Source organism: Populus alba, chromosome 14 (genome assembly GCF_005239225.2).
Source record: "Populus alba chromosome 14, ASM523922v2, whole genome shotgun sequence".
Taxonomy (NCBI): Eukaryota; Viridiplantae; Streptophyta; class Magnoliopsida; order Malpighiales; family Salicaceae; genus Populus; species Populus alba.
Genome location: NC_133297.1, coordinates 13,778,514 through 13,801,413, shown reverse-complemented (window position 1 = coordinate 13,801,413; position 22,900 = coordinate 13,778,514). Strand labels below are relative to the sequence as shown.

The following is a 22,900-nucleotide window of genomic DNA, read 5'->3' as shown; positions in this document are numbered from 1 at the left end:
GTGGAGCATGGCTCCACTGTTCACTGAACAGTGGAGCCATGCTCCACTTTTGCAACTTTTCTACCCTACGAGAAGCAGCATTTTCTCCCAAACCTGAGGCGCGGCTGAGAATTGGATGGGTCCCACCATCAAAACTCTGTTTCCTTTTGTTAACCAAACGGTATTTTGCGTGGCTGCGGGTGAACCTCACCCGCAGCCACGTTACCAAACAGGCACTTAGAATAGCTAAAGAGCAGTTCTTTTTAAGACCCGGACAATCCAGAAAGAAATTCGTCTAAATGCATGCGCTTGAGTTCTGCACATTTCGGTATAACTTAAAAGGAAATATTGCATATTATTTGTTATGTGCAGTGGCGTGTTTCAGCAGTTAATCTACAAATGCAACAACAACGCAACAAAATATAGTTTAATAGGCACCAGATTAAAATGAAGAAACAGTATCAGTACCGGTTATTTATCTCTTGCAATGATGGTTTTGACATAAACGAAAGAAAGAGAGCATAAAAAGGCTAGAATGTCCCCAGTCAGCACCTTGGCAGCTTCTTTCTTTTTGTCACCGCAAAATTCTCGTTGGTCTTAACTCAAAATGGAATTCATTCATCATTCTTGCTTACAAGAGAATGCACAGAACCACTCACAATTCTACCAACATTTTGATCCACGTGCTAGCTAGGGTATGGAATTTATCCCATTGACTCTCATGAGTGCCCCAATGTCCAGCAATATTTGCAACTTTAAGAACTAGGAAAAACAGAGTTAGATTACAAGTTTAGATGCAGATGATTTTGCTTCTTCCTTCACAGCATCTCCTGCCAAAACCAATAAGTAATCAGAGAAGAAATTATCCAACAAAGGGAAGACTCCACGTAGGCATAGATAGAGTGCACCTGTCAATTCATTCAAGGAGATGCTATCCTACAGCTTGCACACAGTGACACCAAAATTTTAACACACTGCACTGGCTACAGTAAACAGGGACATGGTTGCATCTAGTGAAAAACTTTGAAAACGCTCTATTGCCTAATGCGGATCCCAAATTGATAGGTTCGAGGGAGTTTATCTATGACGAGGGGTTCCTGATGCTATACAGTTTAATTTCACTGAAGCTATCAACATCAGAAACAAAGTTCGAAGGAATCATTAAAACACGTTTTTGCATTGTATTCCCCTTGGCAATGATCGTCAGACAATTATGAGATTTCTATTAATCTCTCCATCACCTGTAAATTCCTCTCGGAAGTGATACGAACCCCCAAATTATATTATCCAACCCTAATTCTACAAAAACCTAAATTACGTACTGTTTACATTGTTGGAATTGTGCCATTATTTGTAAACTTCTCATTTCCACTATTCTTTAAACCCTAAAACACAAAATCAAAATCAACACGAATTAAGCTGTGGAGGCACGTGGAAGGATATGCGCTGATTTGTAAAAGAATGTACCAGTTTGTGGCGGTGGTGCCTCGCCATAGATGGCCCTGAGTCTGGCAACAGTGACCAAAGCGGAGTCGGTCTCAGCTTCGGAGAAGAGCTGTTGCTTCCAGTCCCACATGGTCTTTTTCATGGCTTTGTTCGATTTAACTAGCGAGTCCTTCTCGGCCTTTAAAGCTTCTATGTTATTTTGTTGATTCGCGGATCGCGCAGCCAGCACCAGGAAGGATCCTACAAGGCACACGTTTATCACTGTGTTGTTGTTTGCGGCTTTTGTTGCTACGGCTACCATTCTGTTCGCGAGCTCCATTCCTGTGAGGAGGTCTGGGCAGAGAGATAGACTGGCAGTTCTGGGTTTTGGGGTTGAAAATGGTGAAAGAGAGGTTACCTATGTTTGGGTCATCGAAGCCCAGAGTTAGAAAGGGGAGGAGGACAAAAGAGACGAGAGTAGCAGGAGAGGAGATGGTGAGCAATAAGCTGTGGGCTTTCAGCCCAGATAGATGGTCACCTTGCCCGGGTTTAAAGGAAAAAATAATAAATTTGATATAAAAAAACTAAAGGATGAAATCACAATTTTTTTTAAAATAACCATCTAAAACAAAACAAATTCGACTTGGAGAACATCAAATGAATCGAACTGAACAAACTTAATCCGAGTCAACTTAGATTAATCTAGAAAACCCGCAACTCGACATATAAGACTAGAACAAACTAATGTTTGGTATTGCAGTTTTTGCAAAAATGCTAAAATTGAATTTTGAGAACATATACTGGAACGAAAAGAAAACTGAAAAAATCTCCGAGTCAATCTAGACTAGCGATTTAGACCCGTAATCCAGGTTATAAGGCCAGGATTATCCTATAAAAGACAAACACGAAAAAATCATGAAGCGAAATTCCTGACCAACAAAATATTGATGGATAAAATTGAAATGAAAAGTTTTTTTTTTTTAAAAAAATGGGAAACAAAACAAATAACAATTAAAAGAACAAGTACTCGGTTTGATATTAAAATTAAATGAGATAAAATATTGAGGATGCAATTGAAAAACAAGTTCAATTAAAAAAAATGATAAAATAAATAGCAATAATAATAAAAAAGAATAAAATATGAAAGGTAAACAAATCAAAGTAGGATGGAAATTGAAAGTAAAAAATAAATTATACAAATTATTTGAAATAAAATAAATAATAAAAAAAAAATTAAAATCAACAAATTAAAGGGTTATTAGAAACCTTTACGGGTCCGATGTTAAAATCATGAAGAAGAGATAAAATTAGAAGAAAAAAAAGGCTACTAGCACCAAATTGATGCGAAGTCTGCACCACTCAATTATAAAGGAGCTGTCATGAAGATTCAAATACCTCCATTAAAGACAGAGCGTGGCTACCAAGCGTTGCTGCAAAGTGCATATGTTGTTCAAAGAATGTGAGGATTGCTACGCGTGTCCACGTGAACAACATTCATCATTAAATTTTTGATATTAAGTAATATTTGTATAAGTTAAAAAACTAGATTGCCTTTCACCAACCCTCTATTAACCAAAAAAAAAAAAAATCACAATAAAAAAGACTAAAGAACCCTTAAATACTAAAAGTTGAAGATATTTTAGATTAAAAAGCACTCAGGGCATTCCACTGTGCTATAAAATGAAAAAGTTCAAACGACCCACGTATACCAATTCAATAATTTTTACTTTAAAAAATCTTCTAGTTATTTTACCGTGAAAAAACATAAAAAATACCTAACTACCTCCACCGTCAATGTCATTCTTTTATGTTAGAAAAGTAAAATTATAATTTCATTGTTTTCATAGCAACAATGAGCATAGAGCTACTGTAAAACTGCTATAGAAAACCTCTTCCCCTTTTAGATTTTTTTTGGGTTAATTGTTAATAATGGTTAATGTCAATGATCTTTTAATTTAATTAATGTCAATAATAATAATAATTTTCTCAAAAATCAACCTTTTGTTTCCGCTATCGTGTTGCGGACCTGGCACTATCCCAGCCACCTCCCAAGAATAACCTACAGCCCCTTAACCGTTTGATCTCATGCCCGCCTACTACACGGAAATCTCAACGCGTGAAATCCACGCGAAGCATAGGCGGGACCGTACCCGCTTGAAACCTCTCTTTCCCTCTCTAGAAACACGCTTTTCGCATTTGAGCAGATGCCAGTCCCAAACCAACAACAACAAAAAAAATTCCCTCCTCTCGCTTTACCCTCACTCTCTTTCCACTAAAAAAATCTTCAAATCCTCTCTTCTCCAGCTATTCAATGGACGAATCTTCGCTTCAACTCGTTTCCGAAATCGGCGACCATCTCGGTCGACACGCTCGGCCCAACAAGGACTTCCTTGTCAAATCGCTCCGAGTATGCGTATTTTTCCTTTATTTTTCACGAAAAATAATTCCTCGCAATAACACAAAAACCCTTGGTTTTGTACTGACTCGATTCTGTTCACTGTAGGCGTTTATTCAACTGTTTTTAGTACTTCACTTTAGAGAATTCGGGCTTGCTTCCAGTTTCTCTAAATATTTCGAATTCGCCTCTTCTTCATGTTTTTATTTTTTGAAAAAGTTGAAATAACGTGTGAGTTTTCTCACATATATTATTTATTTACCCGTTAATACTACTATTGTTACGGAATCGGGATCGATTAATGTATACCTTTTATTTTTTTTCTATTTAATAATCACTAGCTGGTTTCTCCAAGAAAATAATGCTGATATGTAATTATTATTTTTTGTCTATTTTGAAAATTTCCGGTACTGAATCAAATCTGAATTTGTTTTCTTTTTAATTTTTGAAAGTAACGTGTAATATATGAGATTTTCTCTGCACATCATTATATATTTATTTGTCAAGGTTGTTTAGATTTGGTTAATTTTAATAATTTTTATTTGTAGCAAGCTGCAAATGCTTTGTCACAAATTGAACAGCCTTTGGAAACTTTAAAAAAGGCAGAAGCTACGAAGAAGTTAGAAGCTGCTATAAAGCCCTTGAGGAAGTCTATTCTGAAGCACGATCTTATTAAGCATACTGACAAAGAAGTCAAACTTTTGGTGGCAATCTGTGTCAGTGAAGTGTTTCGGGTCCTGGCACCGGAGCCTCCTTTCGAGGACAAATATCTGAGGGTAATGAGACTCTTTCCATGCTCATACTTGTGTTTTTAGCATGTTATCACAATTTCTGGATGCTCTTCTTTACGTGCATCTGTGTGCTTGTGAATAGAAGCAACATGAATCTGCATGTTTGCAATTGTGCTGACATCTCTTCAGAATATTGATAAATAATGACTGCGACTGACATTGATCCGGTTTTCTTTTCGAAGGATATATTTATACTTTTTCTCAACATGTTCAAGGAGCTCAGTGATACTGCTAGCCCACACTTTTTCAGGAGAGTAAAAGTATTGGAAACTGTGGCACGTTGTAAATGCTGTGTGATTATGCTGGATGTTGACTGCCACGATCTTGTTCTTGAAATGTTCAAAATTTTTTTCTCTTCTGTGAGGTTAGAATGCTCTCTCTTTTCTCTTTTCTCGGGTTTTTTTTTTTTTTGTATTTGCTAATTCAGGCAACATAATTGAAAATAGCGTGCTTGATTTATTCTATGGTTTTCTTGATGTTTTCTTTTTCCTCTTTTTTTCTCCCTTTTGGATCTTAACTATGTGCTGTGAAGCAAACTTGGTTGGCTAAAGCTGAAGATGTTGAAACTCTCAATTAAAGTTGCATAGTACAGCACCTCCTTGTAATGAATACTTATTGATAGTGTCACCTCAGAGCCTAGACACGGAGCTCCTGCTAATATCATACTCTCCGTGTTTAACTAGATTAAGTATATGAAATAAAATTTTCTTTCCTGCACTGATCTCGTTACCAATATATGTACTCCCTGTCTTTTGAACCTGGGTCCTTTGCTCATCAACTTCCAGTCAATACTTACAGTATGACCATTTGTGGATATTTTTTCTTTTATTGTAAAAATTTGACCAACCAATGAGTTTTGGAGGGAGATGAAGTCATATAATTGAGGTTACTTGTTGTTTGCATGTAGCTCAGGTACTTTCTTTAGTTTTATGATAATATGTTTTGGCCGTTTGCTGTTTTCCTTGCCTGTATTGCTAATGCAGAACTATTCATGGCACTGTATTCTGCCTTTGCAGGGAACATCACCAGCAGTCTTTGATTGATGAGATTCTGTCTATAATGAAACATGTTTTAAATGAGGAGGCTTCTCAAGCACTTTTGGATGTGATTTTGCTGAATCTTATAAAGGAAGGAAAGGTTAGTATTTGTACAATATCTTGTTTTGGTTCATACAGCTTGCAGCGATTATTTCTTGTGACAAACTTGTTAAATGTCAAATTAGATTTGAGACCAGTGATTTTTGCTTGTACAGTGGACAAATGCATGAATTTTATATGTTAGATCTAACTTGACCAGTTCTTTCTCTTTGGGTTTTGAATGTCTTTGACGGGCATTTCTTGAATGGAGCAAGCAGTTCAACTGTGTAAAAATTCATGCCTGAAATCTTGCCAAGGGTTTGTGATTCATGGCTGAAATATATAAATTACTATGACTGGAAATCTATTTGTTATGCCTTAAGTATGGCTTAAATTCGTGGACCTCTTCTTGCACTAGCTTGAGGCTTTGGGTTGGATGTTTGAACATGCAGTATTTGCTCTCTTGACTAGATCTATCAGTTACTGGTTTGGTAGTAAACTGTCTAGCTCTAACATTTGGATTCATCTGAAATCCTTTCTGCTTTGGGCCAATTCCTGATGCCTGACTTCATCATCCCCCCTTCCCCTTCTGTTTTTTTCCCCACAGGCTGCAACTCCTGCTGCATCTCAGCTTGCTGCATCTGTCATCCAAACTTGTGAAGAAAAGCTTGAACCATTTGTTTGTGGGTTTTTAACATCTTGTTTCTTAGACAGAGATGCTGTTGAGAGTGAGCTTAAGGAATTTTACCATGAAATCCTTTTTCAAGTTTTCCAGTGTGCTCCTCATATGCTTCTTGGTGTCATCCCCAACTTGACTCAAGAGTTACTGGTACGACATCCTTCTCTAACTCATTTGTCCTAATCTATCATAGCATTGCATCTTTGTTTTGAAGGTGTATGACATCTCACTTTTATCACATGGGCTGAATATTGCAAAGTTTTTCCATGTCTTCTTAAAGGAACATTTGTTGTTTTTCCTATTACCTGCAATTTACTGTTATTTATTCCGTTTCTTTTCCTCTTTTCTTTTGGAAAGTTATCCTCTGATCTTCATTAAAATAAACTTTGAATTCTATTGTCTAGACAGATCAGGTTGATGTCCGAATAAAAGCTGTTAATTTAATTGGAAAGCTCCTGGCACTACCCGAGCATCATGCTGTACAGAAATACCACAGTCTTTTTGTAGAGTTCAAAAATAGATTCTCTGATAAATCAGCAGAAGTTAGACTTAGTGTTTTGCAGTGTGCTAAAGCATGCTACATGGCCAATCCCTCTGGGAATGTATCACGTGAAATACTTAGTAAGTGATTCAGCAAGTGAGTTTACTTGTCAATAAATAGGGTCTTTGAAATCTAACCTGTCTCATGTCAATGAATCAGCTGTTCTTGAAGGTCGATTGCTGGACTTTGATGATAGAGTGCGAACACAGGCTGCTGTTGTTGCCTGTGATCTTGCCAGGACTAACCTGAGGTTTTTTCCACCCGAACTAATATCAAAAGTTTCTGAAAGACTTCGGGATAAGAAGGTAATTCTTCTTCAGAAGTTTCTGTTCACTTGAACGAAAGCTGTCTACTTATGTGGGAAAAATCTGGTCTAACTCATACTTACTGTGCAGATATCTGTCAGAAAGAAGGCTTTGGAGAAGTTGATGGAGGTATATCGAGATTATTGTATCATGTGTTCTGAAGGCCTCATGACAGCAAGTGATCACTTTGAACAGATTCCTTGTAAAGTCTTGATGCTTTCCTATGATAAAGATTGTAAGGATTTCAGGTCTGATCCTTCACTTCTTTTGACTAATTAATCCACTAATCTAAATTATGTTATTGGATGTAATATTTTATCTATATTCTCCAGGCCCCAAAACATGGAGCTTGTTATTGCAGAGGATTTATTTCCTGTCTTTCTTCCTGTCGAGGAAAGGACAAGGCACTGGATCCAATTGTTCTCTCTTTTCACTTCTTCTCACGTGAAGGCACTGATATCTATATTATCTCAGAAGGGAAGGTATTGATAATGAGTGCTACTGTAATTAGGATAGAAATGGCTGTTTTTTACCATGTGTCTTTGTTTTCAGGCTGCAGACTGAAATGCAAATTTTTTTGGCACAACGGAAGAAAGAGAAGGTATAAATTAGAGCATTGTGGCTGCTACTGAGAAGCTTTTTGACAATTTCACTTGCTTGTCCATTTTGATGAAACTTTAGTAGATCAAGTGTCTGAAACTTTCATGCATATCGGATTAACGTGATTGATATAAAGTGCACATATGCATGCAAAAAGTTTTATTGTACTTCTCACTTTCTGACCTGAGTTTTTTGTTTGAATGGCTAGAGTATGACTTTTATTATTTGACTTATGTTAAATGTCAGGGTGCTCAGTAGCACAGCTTCATGCATTTTTGTTTATTAATTCTTGGCTGTGATAAATGTTTTTTTATAAATACATATTGCAGGACAGCAGTTCAGAAGAAATGGAGAGGAGAATAAAAAATTCATTTGTGAAAATGTCAGCATCCTTTCCAGATCCTTTGAAGGCAGAAGAGTGCTTCCATAAATTGAACCAGATGAAAGATAGCAAGATTTTCATTGCACTGGAGCAATTATTGGATGATCGAACAATTAAAAGTGCCCAGCAAACTAGAGTGTGTAGTTCACTTCTCTTCCTTCTCTGGTGTAATTGAAAGAAAATATCAATCACAATACAACTTATGTCCTGCCTTATTTATTATTACCGTCAACTATCTTTCTGTATTGTTGTCACATGCTGTAATTGCTTCTATTGATTTGCTAAAACAAAGGATCTTAGTGAGCTGGGTCAATTTTATAATGGTTGTCTTGAATTCTTTGCATCTTCATCTTAAAATGTTCCATACTATTTGAGAATCAAATTTTGCTTCTTGCTAGAGACTTCGAGGTGAAACTTAGTCGGGTTTCAGGTCAACTGTGTCATGTTATAAACTAGAAAATATTTGCTCCAGTTACAGAAGCCCAATACACTCGATCTTATTCTCAATTTTGCTAAAATAATGTGAAAGGCACTCATTTTTTCTTTAAGCTTCACACCTATCTTATCAGCACTACTGGATCAGACAGGGTGCACTTTACTGATTCTTGCTGCTCTGTACTTTACTTCCTTAGCCGCCATGATTTCCAGTTTTCATGTTGTTGTAACTTTCTAGTCCTACTGTATGATGAGCGACTGTTTTTTGTGTGTTCATGTGCTCATCTTACCACTGTTTTCTTCTATGGTTTGAGAGTTCTATGCTAATGGAGGTGAGTGTGGCTTTAATTCGATGGATGTGTCATTTTCCTTTAATAAGTCCTATTCATGAGCTTACTTCAATCTTTATTATTTGTGAAAATATATAACGTTCTTCCCTTCCTATTTTAAATATTACCTAATTTATTGTATATTACACGCTCTTTTTCTCAGGATAAATTTCTGAAAATGATAGGAGACAAGCATCCACATTTTGAGTTTCTACAATTACTCTCCTCAAAATGCTCATTTAACATATTCAGCCCAGAGCATGTTCAATATATTTTAGATCATATCTCCAGCAGTGGTTTTGAACAACATCTCAAGGCCTCTGCTAAATTGCTTCTGGTAAGGATAATTGCTTTTTAGATTTGTATACAGCTCCCTTTTTCCTCTTTTTTTTTTTTTTTTCAAAGTGGTGATGAAATGGCATTAAAATGCTCTGTTGGGATATGAGATCCAAAAATTAGACAAAACTGATGGCAAATTCTTGCCCACTGGACTGTGAACTCTTCCAAATACAATGGTTGGAAATAATCAAGTTTCTTGATGAAAACAAAATTTGTTCTAAATGTTTTTTTCTCAAATTTTATAGGTGGCTGCACGGGATTGCAAAATGTTTTTCACTCCTTTAGATTAGAACACCTTGGCTTTAAGATTTAAATATTTGAATTTTATTTAAGTGGTTGTCAATGTTCAGGCAATCTTCTGAATGATTGTTAAGCTAAGATGATATCACTTCAGACTACTAGCTTGTCACACACTAGCATTTTAGTCCCTACTTCAACAGAAGCTTCAGAGTTATTTGGTGCATCAATATGCATTTTTCTTTACAGTGGTGGTGGCAGCCTCGGAATAGGATTTGATTTGTGGAAGCAGTTGGCATATATTTTAATTTTAGAGCTTCTTTAAGTGTTATAATAGCAATGTTAATGATGCTCAAATGAGAGCTTCTTTATCATATAAATTTGCATTTTCTTTACTGAAAATCCAGTTCAATCAATATAACTGACACATTGCGTAATATAGGCTATTATCAGTGTTTACCCCTCTTTTATGCGGGGTTTGGAAGAGCAGTTTCAATTGCTGTTAGAAGAAAACAATTCAATTAATGATACGCTGGTTGAAGTCTTGGCCAAAGCAGGCCCTCATTTTAAAGCCAAATTCAGGTAACTTCACAATGCCTTATGATGATATTGGGACTACATTTCATTTTGTAAGCAAATGTAACTTTCCATCAGTTCAAAATCTGGATCAGATTATATATGTTTGGGAGTGTAATGACTATTGCTTTCCAAAGTGTTTTTTGCTTGGAAATGCATCAAAATAATTTTTTTTTATTTTTTTAAAATTATTTTTGACATTAGCATATCAAAATAATTTGAAAATACTAAAAACAAAATATTAATTTCAAGCAAAGAAAAAAATAAAAAAAAATTAATTTTTTTCAAAAACATTTTTGAAACACAAAAACAAATAGGCCTATATGGTCTATGCTGATTATATTCTTCATGCTTAATCCAAGTGAATGTGTTCGAGGGAGGTGTTAGTTATTACTGGTTAGTACAATAGTGAATGACTTAGGTTGTTTTATAATGATTTAAAAATAATATTAATTTGAAGCAAAGAAAAAAACAAAAAAAATTTTAAAATTTTTTCAAAAGCATTTTTGAAACACAAAAACTTGAACACTATTTCATTCAATGTTGTCAATATGTGTTGAGGTGCTTGCCTAGGCACTCCAAGCGAGGCAAGGCGAGACCCCAAAGCACAATTTAACTAGGCATTGCCTAGGCACTTGCTTGGAGTGCAAGCATCGTTGGGCGCTGAAGCAAAACACCTAGTCAAAATATATGTTCCTTTTCCCTTTTTTTAATTGGTATGTGTTTTGATCAATTTGTCCATATTCTTTCCATGCACCACCAAAAATAATTTAAGTGTATATTTGTAAAATTAAAAAGTAGGATTTAAAAAGAAAAAAAATGAGCTGGAGGCATATTTGGCAGCCACGCTTTTCCAAAGAATTAGGTACATCTTTTTGTTTGTTTTTTCTTCATTTATTTTCATTCATCCTTTTCTTTCGGTCTCTCTCCATCTTATTTCTCCTTTACCCATCTTTTCTCTCACTTTAAATATCCATGGTATTATGTTGCCAAAAAAATTACTTTTTTTTTTATTTTAATAAAAGAACATTTTCTCAAATCTCAAGTTCATCACTTATCAAACTTCACAACTGAATTTTTTTTCCTTGCTGAGTTTACTTTTTCTTAAACTTCAATTTTTTTTAATGAACTTAGTTTATTTCAAACTTCACAGTATTTTGAGTTTCGCTTAATTTATAACATATATATATATATATGTTATAATTTATACATATAATTTTTTTAATTTATCGCATATTGCCTTGGTTCATTTGGCCAAGCACCTAGCGCCTCAGGAATTTTACATGCTTGGCGCCTTTTAGAGCCTTTCGCCTTTGACAATACTCATTTCATTTGACTCTTTGTTCTCCATGCAGCGAGTTTTATCCATTGTTGGAGAGAATATGCCATAAGGGAACTCGTTTTCAGTCGAAGCATGCTGTTTCTGCAATTGCTTCATTGGTTGGTTCTTCTGATGAGTTCATTTTCTCAAAACTTTGCAAGGTGTGGACTCCCAGCTTCTCTTTATTCCTGTTTTTTGTATCCATACTTTAAGCTATTAGCTGTTGTCTCATTGCCTACTTTTGATGCCTTTTCAAAAGAAAAGATGACAAGACAATCTTGTTTGCATGATGCTGCAAGAAGATTATTTCCTAGAGTCTCGATGCCATTCCGGGGCTGTTGTAACTCAATCCCGAATTAGCCCAGCCCTTGTAATATGACAAGATTTCTCATGAATTATCCAATGGCTCCGGCTACCTTAGGCTAGAACAATACACAACATAAAGCGCTGTATTTTTTTTTTTTGGGGGGGTTATTTCCTGGTTTCTTAGGACAAGAACTATTTATTTTTCATACAATTTGACACTGACATTCACAAAAAAAATCTTTGAACTTTCTGATGCATATTGGATCAGGTAATGGAGATTATAATATCCTATAATTTGAAATTCTTTTCTCTCTTATTCTGTTTTTGGGACCACTTTCTTTTTTCTATATGGTGAATGCTCATGTTTGATTTCACACACTTGCAATATTGCACATGTTTACCAATTTTTGTTCATATTAGAGGGAATTTTGATTGGTTAATCATGAGGTGGTTGATTGTTAGTGTTAGGGGGGAGGGGATGCTAGGTTTAATACCCACCATGGAGGGATTAAATCTTAAGCACCAAAGTAGGGGCGGGGTTCTAACTTGGCCACCCTCTTGCATGGGGTGTAAACAAGTTTAATTTCAAGCAAACAGTAGGAATTGAACTTGTGACCTCTTGATAGAAGCCAAGAGGCCACTACCATTGAGCCAAATTGGTGCCAAGCAGGAATTCAATGTATTCCCATTACAAAGTTTTATGTTGGTGTTGATAGTTTCACATTATATTTATTTATTGTTTGTCCTTTTAACAATTTGGTAAGCTTCACTTCTTTAGTGAAACTTGATTGGAAGGAACAGTTTTTTATTTTTTTCAATTTCCTCGGGATTGAGCAACTTCTATCCTTTTTTCTTGTACATCACAAATGAATGTCTTTACAGCATGAATAATTCCTTATTGTTAGTGTTTATCTAAATGTGTAGTATTTTCTAATAAATATGCGCTTGTGTTTTGATTATCATGGCTATTTTCCATCTTCACAGGAACTTGTGGATTCTCTATATAGTGGGCTGAACACCCCAACCATATTGCAGTCCTTGGGCTGTATTGCGCAGCATTCTGTTTCAGCATTTGAAGCTCAAAATCAAGAGATTAGATCATACATATTTGGAAGAATTTTTCAAGTAATATAAGCAAGATAAAATTTATCTTCATCTACTATTGTTTATCCAGAATAAAGCAGCAAAAAGAAATTTTGCATAACATCCCATGTACTGTGTGAATTTGTGTGTGGAATGTTGTGGCACTTAATGTGGATTCTTTCTTTGTAGGCAGAATCATCTGAAGTTGAACCTTCAGCTGACGAAACTTCTGAGTGTTGTGATTCTTGCAAGCTGAAGGTGAGCATTATGGAAGGGAAATTTCCCACAGAATTATCAGTTTAAAGTGCAAATATGACAGTGATTTTCTGTGTGAAGACTGCTTCAAACCACTAAATTTTGAACTTATTCCCTTGAGTCTTAATTGGTTAACTGACAAACCATTAAAGTGTGAGTATCAAGCAATATTGGTACAAGGGAGGACTGACTAGATTCCTCTGATCGCTAAACAACTTTAGTGCTAGCATATCTAATATAGATAAGAAAATTAGCGGTTGTACCAGAAGCTAAAGTTGAAATCAGAAAGTGCAACGAGTGTTGGGATGAGATTCCAAATCTTGTCGTTTGTTCAGTTTCTCTGCTCTAATGATATTGCTCCATGTTTCAAGTATTAGTTAATTGGAATTTTTTTTGTTTCATTATTAATGATGTTGGATCTTAAAATAAGTTGCCATGATATGATTGATTTTGCTAAGCTATGAAGAAGTAAAACCTCCAAGATAAATGAGTAGTTTCTTGGACACATTTAACTTGAGCACTCTATCAAGTTTTTCCAAATCATTCTTGTACAGTAGTTGTGATTCTTTAACAGTGATCTTGGTCATTCTTTAACCATTGTTTGGACTGATGCAGGTGACCAAAACCATGAGTTTGATTCGCTTATCTATCATCTGCTAAGTTGTGTCTTCCTTGTACAGTAGTTGAGATGATCGTCTAGTAAATGGTTCTGTGCTATTCAAACCATCTCCTGTACAGAACTTGGGATAATCCAAAACCACTAGTTTGTTTTGCATAATTATGAGTTTGATTGGAGATAAATCAAATCATTGGTTCGTCACACCATCCTTGTACTGTAGTTGAGACAATCCAAATCCATTCGCGTGATTTGTTCGGTTGTGAGTGGTGTAGCTATACTTTAAGTTTGTGAGACACTTCACATGCTTTGTAGCATAGCCTTAAAGCTTATTTTTGAGTGTTATCCTTGCAGATTTATGCGCTGAAAGCACTTGTCAAGAGTTTTTTGCCACATCGAGGATCTCATGGCAAGCGGCATATCAATGAATTGCTAGATATTTTGTCAAAGTTGCTTCGAACAGGCTATACTTTTGATGGAATCACCTCATGGTATTCTTTGGAAAAAAATTTCATTTCAGCAATCTCAATATTTGCTATGCACACTAAACATAGATAAATATATGAAGCGCATAGGTCATCATTACTCTTCCCAATGACAAACCTGTGTTTAAATGCATCAAATATATGATGTGTGATTTGTCATATCTATTGATACCAGTTTCTACTAATATGCATGACCAAAAGATCTATCTATTCTGCAGGCTTGAGTTTGAGATATGCTCGGAATGGATAGATCTTTTTGTCATGCTTGTTAGTATTTATATTGGTATCTATAGATATGACAAATCATACATCAAATATTTGATGCATTTAAAGTGAGGTTTGTCACCAGGAAAAGTAATGATGACTGAAAAACATAAACATGTCCATGCACATCGGTTTTCCTTGGGTATATAATAGTTATAAATAGGTGAAATTCAGTTCCCTAAGCTTTTCCTTGTGACTGTTAACATTGCTCTGAAAAATCATATTTTACACTGATGAATACATTATAATTATCTTTATTATCAATACATCTCAATCAACACATCGTAGTAGCTTTTTGGAAACAAAATAAGGAAATGGGATCATGATTGTATAAATAAACAAAATATGGACTCTGGATGTAAATAACATACCTGTCAGTTTTCGTTCCCTGATTTATATTTTTTCCTAATGTAAAACATGGCTCTTAAAATGTGTTACTGGACTTTTTTGGGCAGCGAAAGTGACAAGCCTCACATCAAATTAGCTGCTGCGAAATCTGTTCTTCTGCTTTCTAGGAGATGGGATTTACATATTTCTCCAGAGATTTTTCGCTTTACAGTTTTGATGGCAAAGGTATGTGAAAGGATGAAGACTAAGTTTTTGAAAGCATTTTGTCATATGGAATTTGGGGAGCTGTTGATGCCTGCTTCATTTGCATAACATTTCCTTTAGGAGACGAAATGACATCTACTTTCACCATTTGTTTCTTTTTACTATATTGCTAAACTATTAGTGGCAAGTGCCAAGTACTTGTCTGGGGAAAGAAACTATTTGCTTTTTATGAAAATGACTAGAAAAAAACAACAGTATCTTCTGGCCTGATGATTCTGATGGGTTGAGAAAAGATCATTATGGAGTAACTTATTCTCGGATTGCTGTCTGTTGGATGTTTGTTTGGGGATATCTAGGCAACTTTTAAAATCCTTTTATCAATCACTTATCTTGCAAGGCTGTTGTTGTGATCAGTAATACAGCTAGTAGGCTCAGTGACAAATGAATAAACTGATCATTCAGTTCTCTTCCCAAATCAATCAATATGTATGTGTTTACTTCCAAAATTTTAAATTATGAACCACCATGTATCAGGTGGATAAATCACCACAGAGATGGTATTTCTTCTTGGTTGCTCTGCTAGTATGTTTTATAAGTGAATTTGCTATCTTCCCGCAACATTTTTTTTGTTTTACTTTTATCAAACTGCAGGAATCCTGTCCCTTTGTCGGGAGATTATTCCTTGATAAAATGCATAAGCTGTTGAAGGAGCATGCTATACCGAGCAGATATGCTTGTGCTTATGCATTGGCTGCATCTGATCACTGCAAGGATCTGCAAGATGCTGTATGTTTTTGTCCCTTATTTGCGTGATTCTTATATAAATATAATGTCAAATACTATATGTTTAGTCTCACATCAAATAATGTCTGTTGATACTGTTTGCTCTAGTCATTTAAATACATCGAAGAATTTATCAAGGAATATAGCAGAAAAGCTCAAATTCGTCAAACATCTGGAGTGCAAGAAAGCTCACCTATGGATTATCCAGCATACACAGTTGTTTTCCTAATCCATGTTCTTGCACATGATGCTGGCTTCCCACCTGATGGTTGTCAAGATGAGCAAGTATATGCTCAGTTTTGCAGGTGGGTAATCTGAAGCAAACTCAGCACTCGTATTCATATAATTTTAGTACCTTGATGTTACTCATAATGCTTCTCTTCTGCAGTCCCCTCTTTTGGGCCCTACAGGCATTGGTAAATGCTAGTATTGTCAATGGTGACACGGGACTTATTAATGAAGCAGCCTTGTATTTGCTCAGTATTTTTCGTGCTATAAAAAAAACTGAGGATGCTGTTGATGCTCATCAAACTCCTGTTAGTATTCTCACTTAGAGAGTGCCTCCTTTTGTTCACCTTCTGATTGTTATAGTGCTATATTGATTCCAAAATATTATTATGAATGCAGAAGCTGCTCATTCTGGCAGAGATTGGGATCTCCATAGTAAATGAATTAAATCATAATGTCATTTCCTCATCACTTGCCCCCAAGCAGATTTCGCTGCCATCATCATTATATAGAATTAGTGTTGTTAAGAAGTGTGATGAGGCAAGTTTTCTTTTCTTAAGGATCTACGTTTTCTGGTGAATTAGCTTGTTATCTTCTAATTTTTTCTTGATATGCAGGCTAGCTTGAAATGCCTCACTAAATTCAGTGTTGATGAAAGTTTTGTCAAACGAGTAGTCCACATTCTCAAATCTCAAATATCTGGGGTATATATCTGGAAGGCATCTTTAACCTAATTCCCCTTTTGTTTCATATTTCTTTAATGATTTCATGTTGTATTTTTGTTTATGCTAGACTGCTACCACCACTCTTTCCAAACGTAGGCGAAAGGGTCAAGAAATTACCATTCAGTCTTCTGATGTTGAACACAACACAAGCAACCCAGCATCACAAAAGATTGCTAGTTTGTCATCAACGGGTACAAGAGAAAAGCAAAAAACTGCAGCTAAGGAAATTGGTTTGGGATGTAGACAAAAGCGTGCCCTTTCTCCAAATGATTCAGAATCCGTGGTATTGCAGAATGAGCGGTCTGGTATTGTCATGCACAAAGATGATGCAAGTAAACGTTCTAAATCCATCTTGGAGAAAAAACAGTGCTTGTCATCTCGTGCTTCTGCAACCACAAAACCCTTGAAGCTTGAATCTCATGTTTCGAGTGTAGACAGAATAATTCCTTCTTTGAAAGAAAATGCTGAGGCTAGTAAAAGTATTACTCCCTCCAATTATCCCAGGGCTGAGCTTAAAGAACCTCACAGTTTGAGGGTAAGTATGTTCTCTATCTGCATGTATGTATGTGGTTGTGCGTGCTTGTGTTTGTGTGTGTATTTCACTTCTAGAATTTTGGGTAGTATTTCTTCTTTTTTCACTGCTCATTATCAAGAATGAAGCTCACATCAGAAGATACTCAGAATACTATCTCCAGTTAATGAGGACGTCTAGTTGAAGACTTATTCTGGGACATTGTTGAGGCAATATTATATAAACAAATGATTTTTTGTTATTTCTTGTCAGGTAGAGTGGTCGAATCCTCACAACACTAATTACAGAATAAAAATACAGATTGTGGGTTTATTGTGAAATAAAGGACAAAACAGTGTTAAGTATAAACTACCTGCCCTTATTGTTCACCAAGCAAGTCATGGGTGATCCATCAAGGAACCTGAATACATCAATATATTCCATACAAGTTCTTATACCCCTATACCATTTCAAGAGATAGATGTATTTAGAAGATAGCTAAATCTTATTTGTTGAGACTTGAGAGATCCATGTTTATAGGAGCTTATGATCACTTTGATGGAGAGATAAAGAGAGAAAACTATGTTAACATAAGCAGGAGACTATATATGTGAAAATATCACAAGGAAGAAGCGGTGATATCACAATTCAGAGGTAAAATGTGTAACTAAAATGGACTCCTATCAACTGTTAGATTGAAAGGAAATTAATAATTGGGAAATTGTGTATGGCATTTAGTTTGCTCATGAAAATTGAAAGATGATCCCCTATATTCATATACCCAGGTGTATATCCCCTTCAGATGAACAGTTATTTCACTATTAGTGGAAGATGTGTGTTTTATTTTATCAGCTATGTTATTTAATGAACACTCTGTGGCTCCGCTCTGTCTATCACATTAATTTTTTGCAGGCTATTTTTCTCTTGTAAGTTTGGTTTTCACATTGTTTGCAGATTTCTTGTGACAGTGGTGACCTTATATGCTTGGATAGTGAGAGCCATGAGACTATGAATGATAACTCCTCATTGGAAAAGGTGATAGCTAAACGCTGTGATCCCTAGTTTTGTTAACAAAGCAATTAAAAGGCTCTGGCACTTTGTTAGAATTATGTGTTAACTGTACACTGTGATCCCTAGTTTTGTTAACAAAGCAATTGAAAGACTGGCACTATGTTAGAATTATGTGTTAACTGTAGTGTTGGGATGTTTGCAGTTCCTTGATATTTCAGTTTTGGTTATGAATTTGATTGACTCATGTGTTGGTGACAGCCCTAGGAAACTCGCAGAGCTGATATAAACACAACAATGAACGGAGTTTATGTGCATTTGAAACCTTGAAAACACAAAAGTGTGTTGTTTTTGTAAGCCTACTTTTACCATAAAAGGCATTATGGGTATTTTATTATAGAAGTAACATGAATTAATTGTCAACATGAATCCAAATAATTAGTTATAATTTCCAAATAGCAGGGATTAATTTAAAATTCTATTAAAAAACAGAGGGACTAAATTATAATCTATCTCATTAAATTAGTCCTGCAAGTTTGTAGTGGTCTCATCTTCCCCTTGGAAACTCATTTTCAGGAGGCAAGATGTCAAGATATCATATCCTTTGACGGAATATCTTAAACTTAAATTTAGAGAATTATGCTTTTTGTTTCATATTCTTTTCAATTCTTTGATTCGAGTTGAGGTTTATTGTTCTTATATACCTCTGGCAGGCTACTATGTTTTCATGTTATCTTACACCATTTGTCTATTTTGACAATCAGAGCCATTGTTGATTGGATCTTTCTTTTTCCTTTTCTTTCTTGGTTTATGTTTTGCATCAGCAGGAGACCTTGCTCACCAAGGTGTCAAACACCTTCCATCCAATTCATTGGTAAGCCATCAATAATTCCTAATGTTTTTAGCAGTGTCCAACTGTATATTTGTAGGCATATCATTCATGCTAGTTGCTGAGATGATCCTTTGGTTCTTCAATTGAAAGATGATGCACATGTCTTCTCATTTTGTCATTTATGGACAGCAAAATTGGAAAGAAAATTCAGAATCTTTGGTTTAGTAGTTAATTTTCTCGAGATGGTTTCAGTAGAGTTCCAATAAACTGTTTTGCTCTCACTTAGCTCGTGTTTTCAAAATTCTCCACCCCAATTCTATTGCACACACCAATCCTGTTGGGTGCCCTTCTTTCAGCAGTCAAAGAGAAACTTGTAGTGCATTTGGAGATGGTACTGCGAAACCGACCAAAAGCTTAGCAAGCATGGAAAGTGGAAGGTTCTCTGAAAGAGTGACTTCTTTTCCTGGTAAACTTCTGCTATCATTGCATGTTTTTTCCTGGTTTAATGAAGTTGTTAAAGGAATATTGAATAAATGTTAGCTTACAGCAATAAGTACTCATAGTTTGCACTGTCTTACTTCTAGTCTTGAACTGTTTCCTTTTTCAGATTTCCTCAAATATCTATTAATATAAGGTTTGGTTGTCTAGTGACGATAATGCACATATTAAAAATAGTATCAAATATCACAATTTCTATTTCTGAAGCAATAACTTTGTAAATAATTGCCTTTTTATTTGAGTACAATCGCCATTCCTGGCTGCTTCTCTAGGCATTAGTTTCTGTAGATGCATCTGCAATTGAGAGATGATTCAATACCTGCTCCCGCTCCCTCACTACATTAATGCAGGTTCAAAGGTGAGGGGAGGCAACAGTACACCAGGAGTATTTCTATAATTCCTTAAAATAATTTGGTTGAGAGGAAATGTTTCTCTGAGTCATCTATTTGAAAGTGTTGTCATCATTTAACAATTAATAATATGAACTGCTAAAAATTCTGCACCAATTCGTTTGTATTAGAATATCATAAGCTGCCCTTAATAAAGCTTTATGAACCACCAAGTGAATTCTTATAGAAACAGAATACTCAATCCCTAGATCTGGGGCACTCGTTATGAAACAAAGACTTTTTTGAGAAGTATATGGTGGCTCATGGCTCCTTGAAATGCTGGTTTAGATTAAACTGACTTGGGATTGAAATGTTAATGCATCTTTTAGATTTAAAAGATGTTAACAGTATTAAAAAAAATACATTATTGATTTCCATCATATAACAAGAACTTTGAGAAAATGGAGCTCTTGAAGCTACTGCATTCATCTGTAAGGTTTTATTTGTCTCTACATAGTGCTTAGCTGAAAATAACAGTTTGGAAGCTATATCCTGCATTTCATAATTCCTTGCATGTAACAAGCATGTAGCAACAAGCCCATCAAACTGGTGCCTAACTTGGATGCTTGGCACTTAGGACACAAATTTTAAAACCCGGGTCGAAATACTTTAAAAAAAAGAAAGAAGGGGGGAGAGAGATAGGTAAGTATAGTAAAGTAAGAAATTAACCAAGTGCTAAACTATAAACATATATGAAAGTGTGGGTCGTTACACAAATCCTCAGTTTGAAAGTTTTTATTTGTTTGGAGTCCTTTTTATGGCCTATCATAATGTTATTACATGACACATGAAATATGACTTTTGGGTTATGAATCAGAGTTCATTACATTGGGGACTGAAGAGATCTTAATGCATCATGCTTTAATAGTAAGAAATGTTTTCCATGGTTCCTCAGTATCATTTTTGACCTTTTATATCCAGTTTCCATCATATAAAGTATTTATATTCATCTTCCCATAATGGAGATGTTGCATCTAAAGACGTGATTGGTCAGTTCTTGCAATTGGTGAAATAATTGGTCGGCCCTTTAGAAATTTTAACACTCATGTTTCTGTATTTACCTGTTCACCAAATTTAACTTTATACCCAAGCTCTCAAATAGATGCCACCACCTCCCATGTCAAGCTGTGTGAAACTTGACATCCCTGTTCAGCTTTGTTGGCATATTAGAACACCTCAAGTGTGCACGATCTGCCTTGCAGACAAAGCTGTGTCTGCCTTTGGGTGAAATTTGTTGCTCATTTAAGTTAATGAATTGTCAGAAGCTGCACTACAAGTGTCCTTCACGAAGTTATTCTGGTGCTCTTATGAATGATAAAAAAACTGATTTTTTGGTGCAGCTAAGGGAATGAAAGGACAGAAAGTTCTCTTGGACATATCAGCATCAGAAATCATTGATGAAAATGAAGATTGTGTAAGCCTGACTTGCTTTACCTTCATTTAATATAGCATGTTCTGAAAGTTACCATAAAGTAGGATTTGCAGACTGCTTTCTGATGAAAAACTGAGCATGACTCTCCACAAACCCAGACCATGAAAATGTTTATAGTAATGTTTTATATTTTTGTCTAACCTAAAGTGGACAATATTTTTTTGAATTAAATATCCTAACATGATACTATCCTTTGTTCTTAAATTATCGAGGGGAGTTTTCTAGTAATATTTTATTTGTGAGTTAGAATAAGGTTAATTTGCGGAGAATAAATTTCTGAATACAAGAATCTCACTATAAGGCATTAACAAACTTACCAGTGAATATAAAAATCAATCCCTTACCCTTATGGTGGCTATATCTCAATTTGGCAAGGTTAACGTCATATCTGTTGTTTTAAATTGAATTCATATTTCATGTTGAGGGATACTGCACCTTGTTCCTTTCTTTTTAGCAACACTGCATTTCTTAATGGGGGTTGGATCTGCACTTTTTCTGCTTTTAAGCCTGTCATGTTGTTCAAAATCTGGAAAATTGATATGTTGTTCTTTCTCTTATTTGTTTGCTTTTTTGCAACAAATAAATTGTAGTTGATTTAGAGCGTGTGTTACGCATTGCGGCCAAAACGCTGTTTGTCCAAAAATTGATTTTTTTTTGCTTGAAATTATTTTTTTTGTGTTTTTGGATTGTTTTAATGTGCTAATGTTAAAAATATATTTTTTAAAAATAAAAAAAATATTATTTTGATGTATTTCTAAGTTAAAATCACTTTAAACGCAACTTCTTATACACTCCGAAACAGTCACTTACAGTGTTGCTTCTTTCAGATTGCCAGAAGAACAAGGCGACAGAAAGTCTAAGTTACAAATGGGCCGTTCGTGTTCAGAATTAGACCTGTAAGTTTAAAACCTACAACAATTTGGATGAATTACCCCGTGACTCTTGATGAATGTCAGTCTTCTCCATATCATCGAGGAAGCGTGCAAGTTATGTCTCATAGTTTTTCTCCCTTCTATTCCTCGTCATTTATCTAGTAATTATAGAATTTGAGATCAGGTCCTACCCTCACTCCCTTTGCCGGAGAATAACCTTGGCAAGGTCTAAAAAAAAGCCAGAGAATCAATGCTGTATAAAATTTCTAAATGTACTTTTTTATCCATTTCTTACAAATAGGAGTACCAATTAGAGAAAAAAGTGTTCACTGAACATGTTTTTCTCGCCATGGAGGCAGAATCTGTACCAAGGAATTATGATTGGTATACAAATTAAAACTACTCGCTGATAGAAGGAATGCCTGCTTAAATTCTTGATGTAATTAGTTCATAAAATAATTTGGTCTCTTGAGGGTTCATTTTTTTATGGGTGTTGGCATGATTGGGCTTCATGGTGGGCGTAATGCCGTCTCACACAATTGCTTGTTCATTGCTCTTAGTCTTAGGTCAAACCTCAAAATGGCTACCAAATATGTAGATTTTTTCAACTATCCCTTCAAAGTTTTGCATCAATCTTATTCCCAAAGTTGC

At 35.3% G+C, this 22,900-nt stretch overlaps 2 protein-coding genes across 6 annotated transcripts; one reads left to right on the top strand and one right to left on the bottom strand.

The window, feature by feature from the left end:
- Window positions 1-421: 421 nt before the first annotated feature.
- LOC118041040 (uncharacterized) lies at window positions 422-1,924 on the bottom strand. The gene is made up of 2 exons (XM_035048139.2): window positions 1,447-1,924; window positions 422-809 (listed from the first exon to the last, which is right to left on the bottom strand). The coding sequence occupies exons 1-2, from the start codon at window positions 1,742-1,744 to the stop codon at window positions 757-759; spliced, it is 351 nt and encodes a 116-aa protein (XP_034904030.1). The 5' UTR covers window positions 1,745-1,924; the 3' UTR covers window positions 422-756.
- Window positions 1,925-3,583: 1,659 nt separating this feature from the next.
- LOC118041049 (sister chromatid cohesion protein PDS5 homolog B) lies at window positions 3,584-22,735 on the top strand. Of its 5 annotated transcripts, none has more exons than XM_035048175.2 (29): window positions 3,585-3,811; window positions 4,348-4,575; window positions 4,773-4,954; window positions 5,607-5,727; window positions 6,274-6,495; window positions 6,750-6,966; window positions 7,046-7,191; window positions 7,282-7,439; window positions 7,524-7,673; window positions 7,744-7,792; window positions 8,121-8,309; window positions 9,101-9,274; window positions 9,956-10,095; window positions 11,445-11,571; window positions 12,701-12,841; window positions 12,989-13,057; window positions 14,025-14,161; window positions 14,875-14,992; window positions 15,623-15,757; window positions 15,863-16,059; window positions 16,143-16,290; window positions 16,382-16,522; window positions 16,600-16,686; window positions 16,775-17,242; window positions 18,173-18,253; window positions 19,054-19,100; window positions 19,418-19,524; window positions 21,286-21,359; window positions 22,205-22,735. In XM_035048175.2, exons 1-29 carry the CDS (start codon window positions 3,716-3,718, stop codon window positions 22,235-22,237), a joined length of 4,182 nt encoding a protein of 1,393 aa, XP_034904066.1. In that variant the 5' UTR covers window positions 3,585-3,715; the 3' UTR covers window positions 22,238-22,735. The 5 variants fall into 5 exon arrangements, with proteins under 5 accessions (XP_034904075.1, XP_034904066.1, XP_034904050.1 ...); XM_035048159.2 differs by having other exon boundaries at window positions 19,415-19,524; XM_035048167.2 differs by having other exon boundaries at window positions 19,051-19,100.
- The last annotated feature ends 165 nt before the right edge of the window (window positions 22,736-22,900 follow it).

What these genes read in the sequence shown, in the direction of transcription:
- LOC118041040 (XM_035048139.2), bottom strand. Translation starts at nt 1,744, where the DNA reads ATGGAGCTCGCGAACAGAATGGTAGCCGTAGCAACAAAAGCCGCAAAC. An exon ending in GGCACCACCGCCACAAACTG is followed by an intron (nt 810 to 1,446) that starts GTACATTCTTTT and finishes TGGTTTTGGCAG; the next exon opens with GAGATGCTGTGAAGGAAGAA.
- LOC118041049 (XM_035048151.2), top strand. Translation starts at nt 3,716, where the DNA reads ATGGACGAATCTTCGCTTCAACTCGTTTCCGAAATCGGCGACCATCTC. An exon ending in ATTTTTTTCTCTTCTGTGAG is followed by an intron (nt 4,955 to 5,606) that starts GTTAGAATGCTC and finishes CTGCCTTTGCAG; the next exon opens with GGAACATCACCAGCAGTCTT. An exon ending in AAAGTGCCCAGCAAACTAGA is followed by an intron (nt 8,310 to 9,100) that starts GTGTGTAGTTCA and finishes TCTTTTTCTCAG; the next exon opens with GATAAATTTCTGAAAATGAT.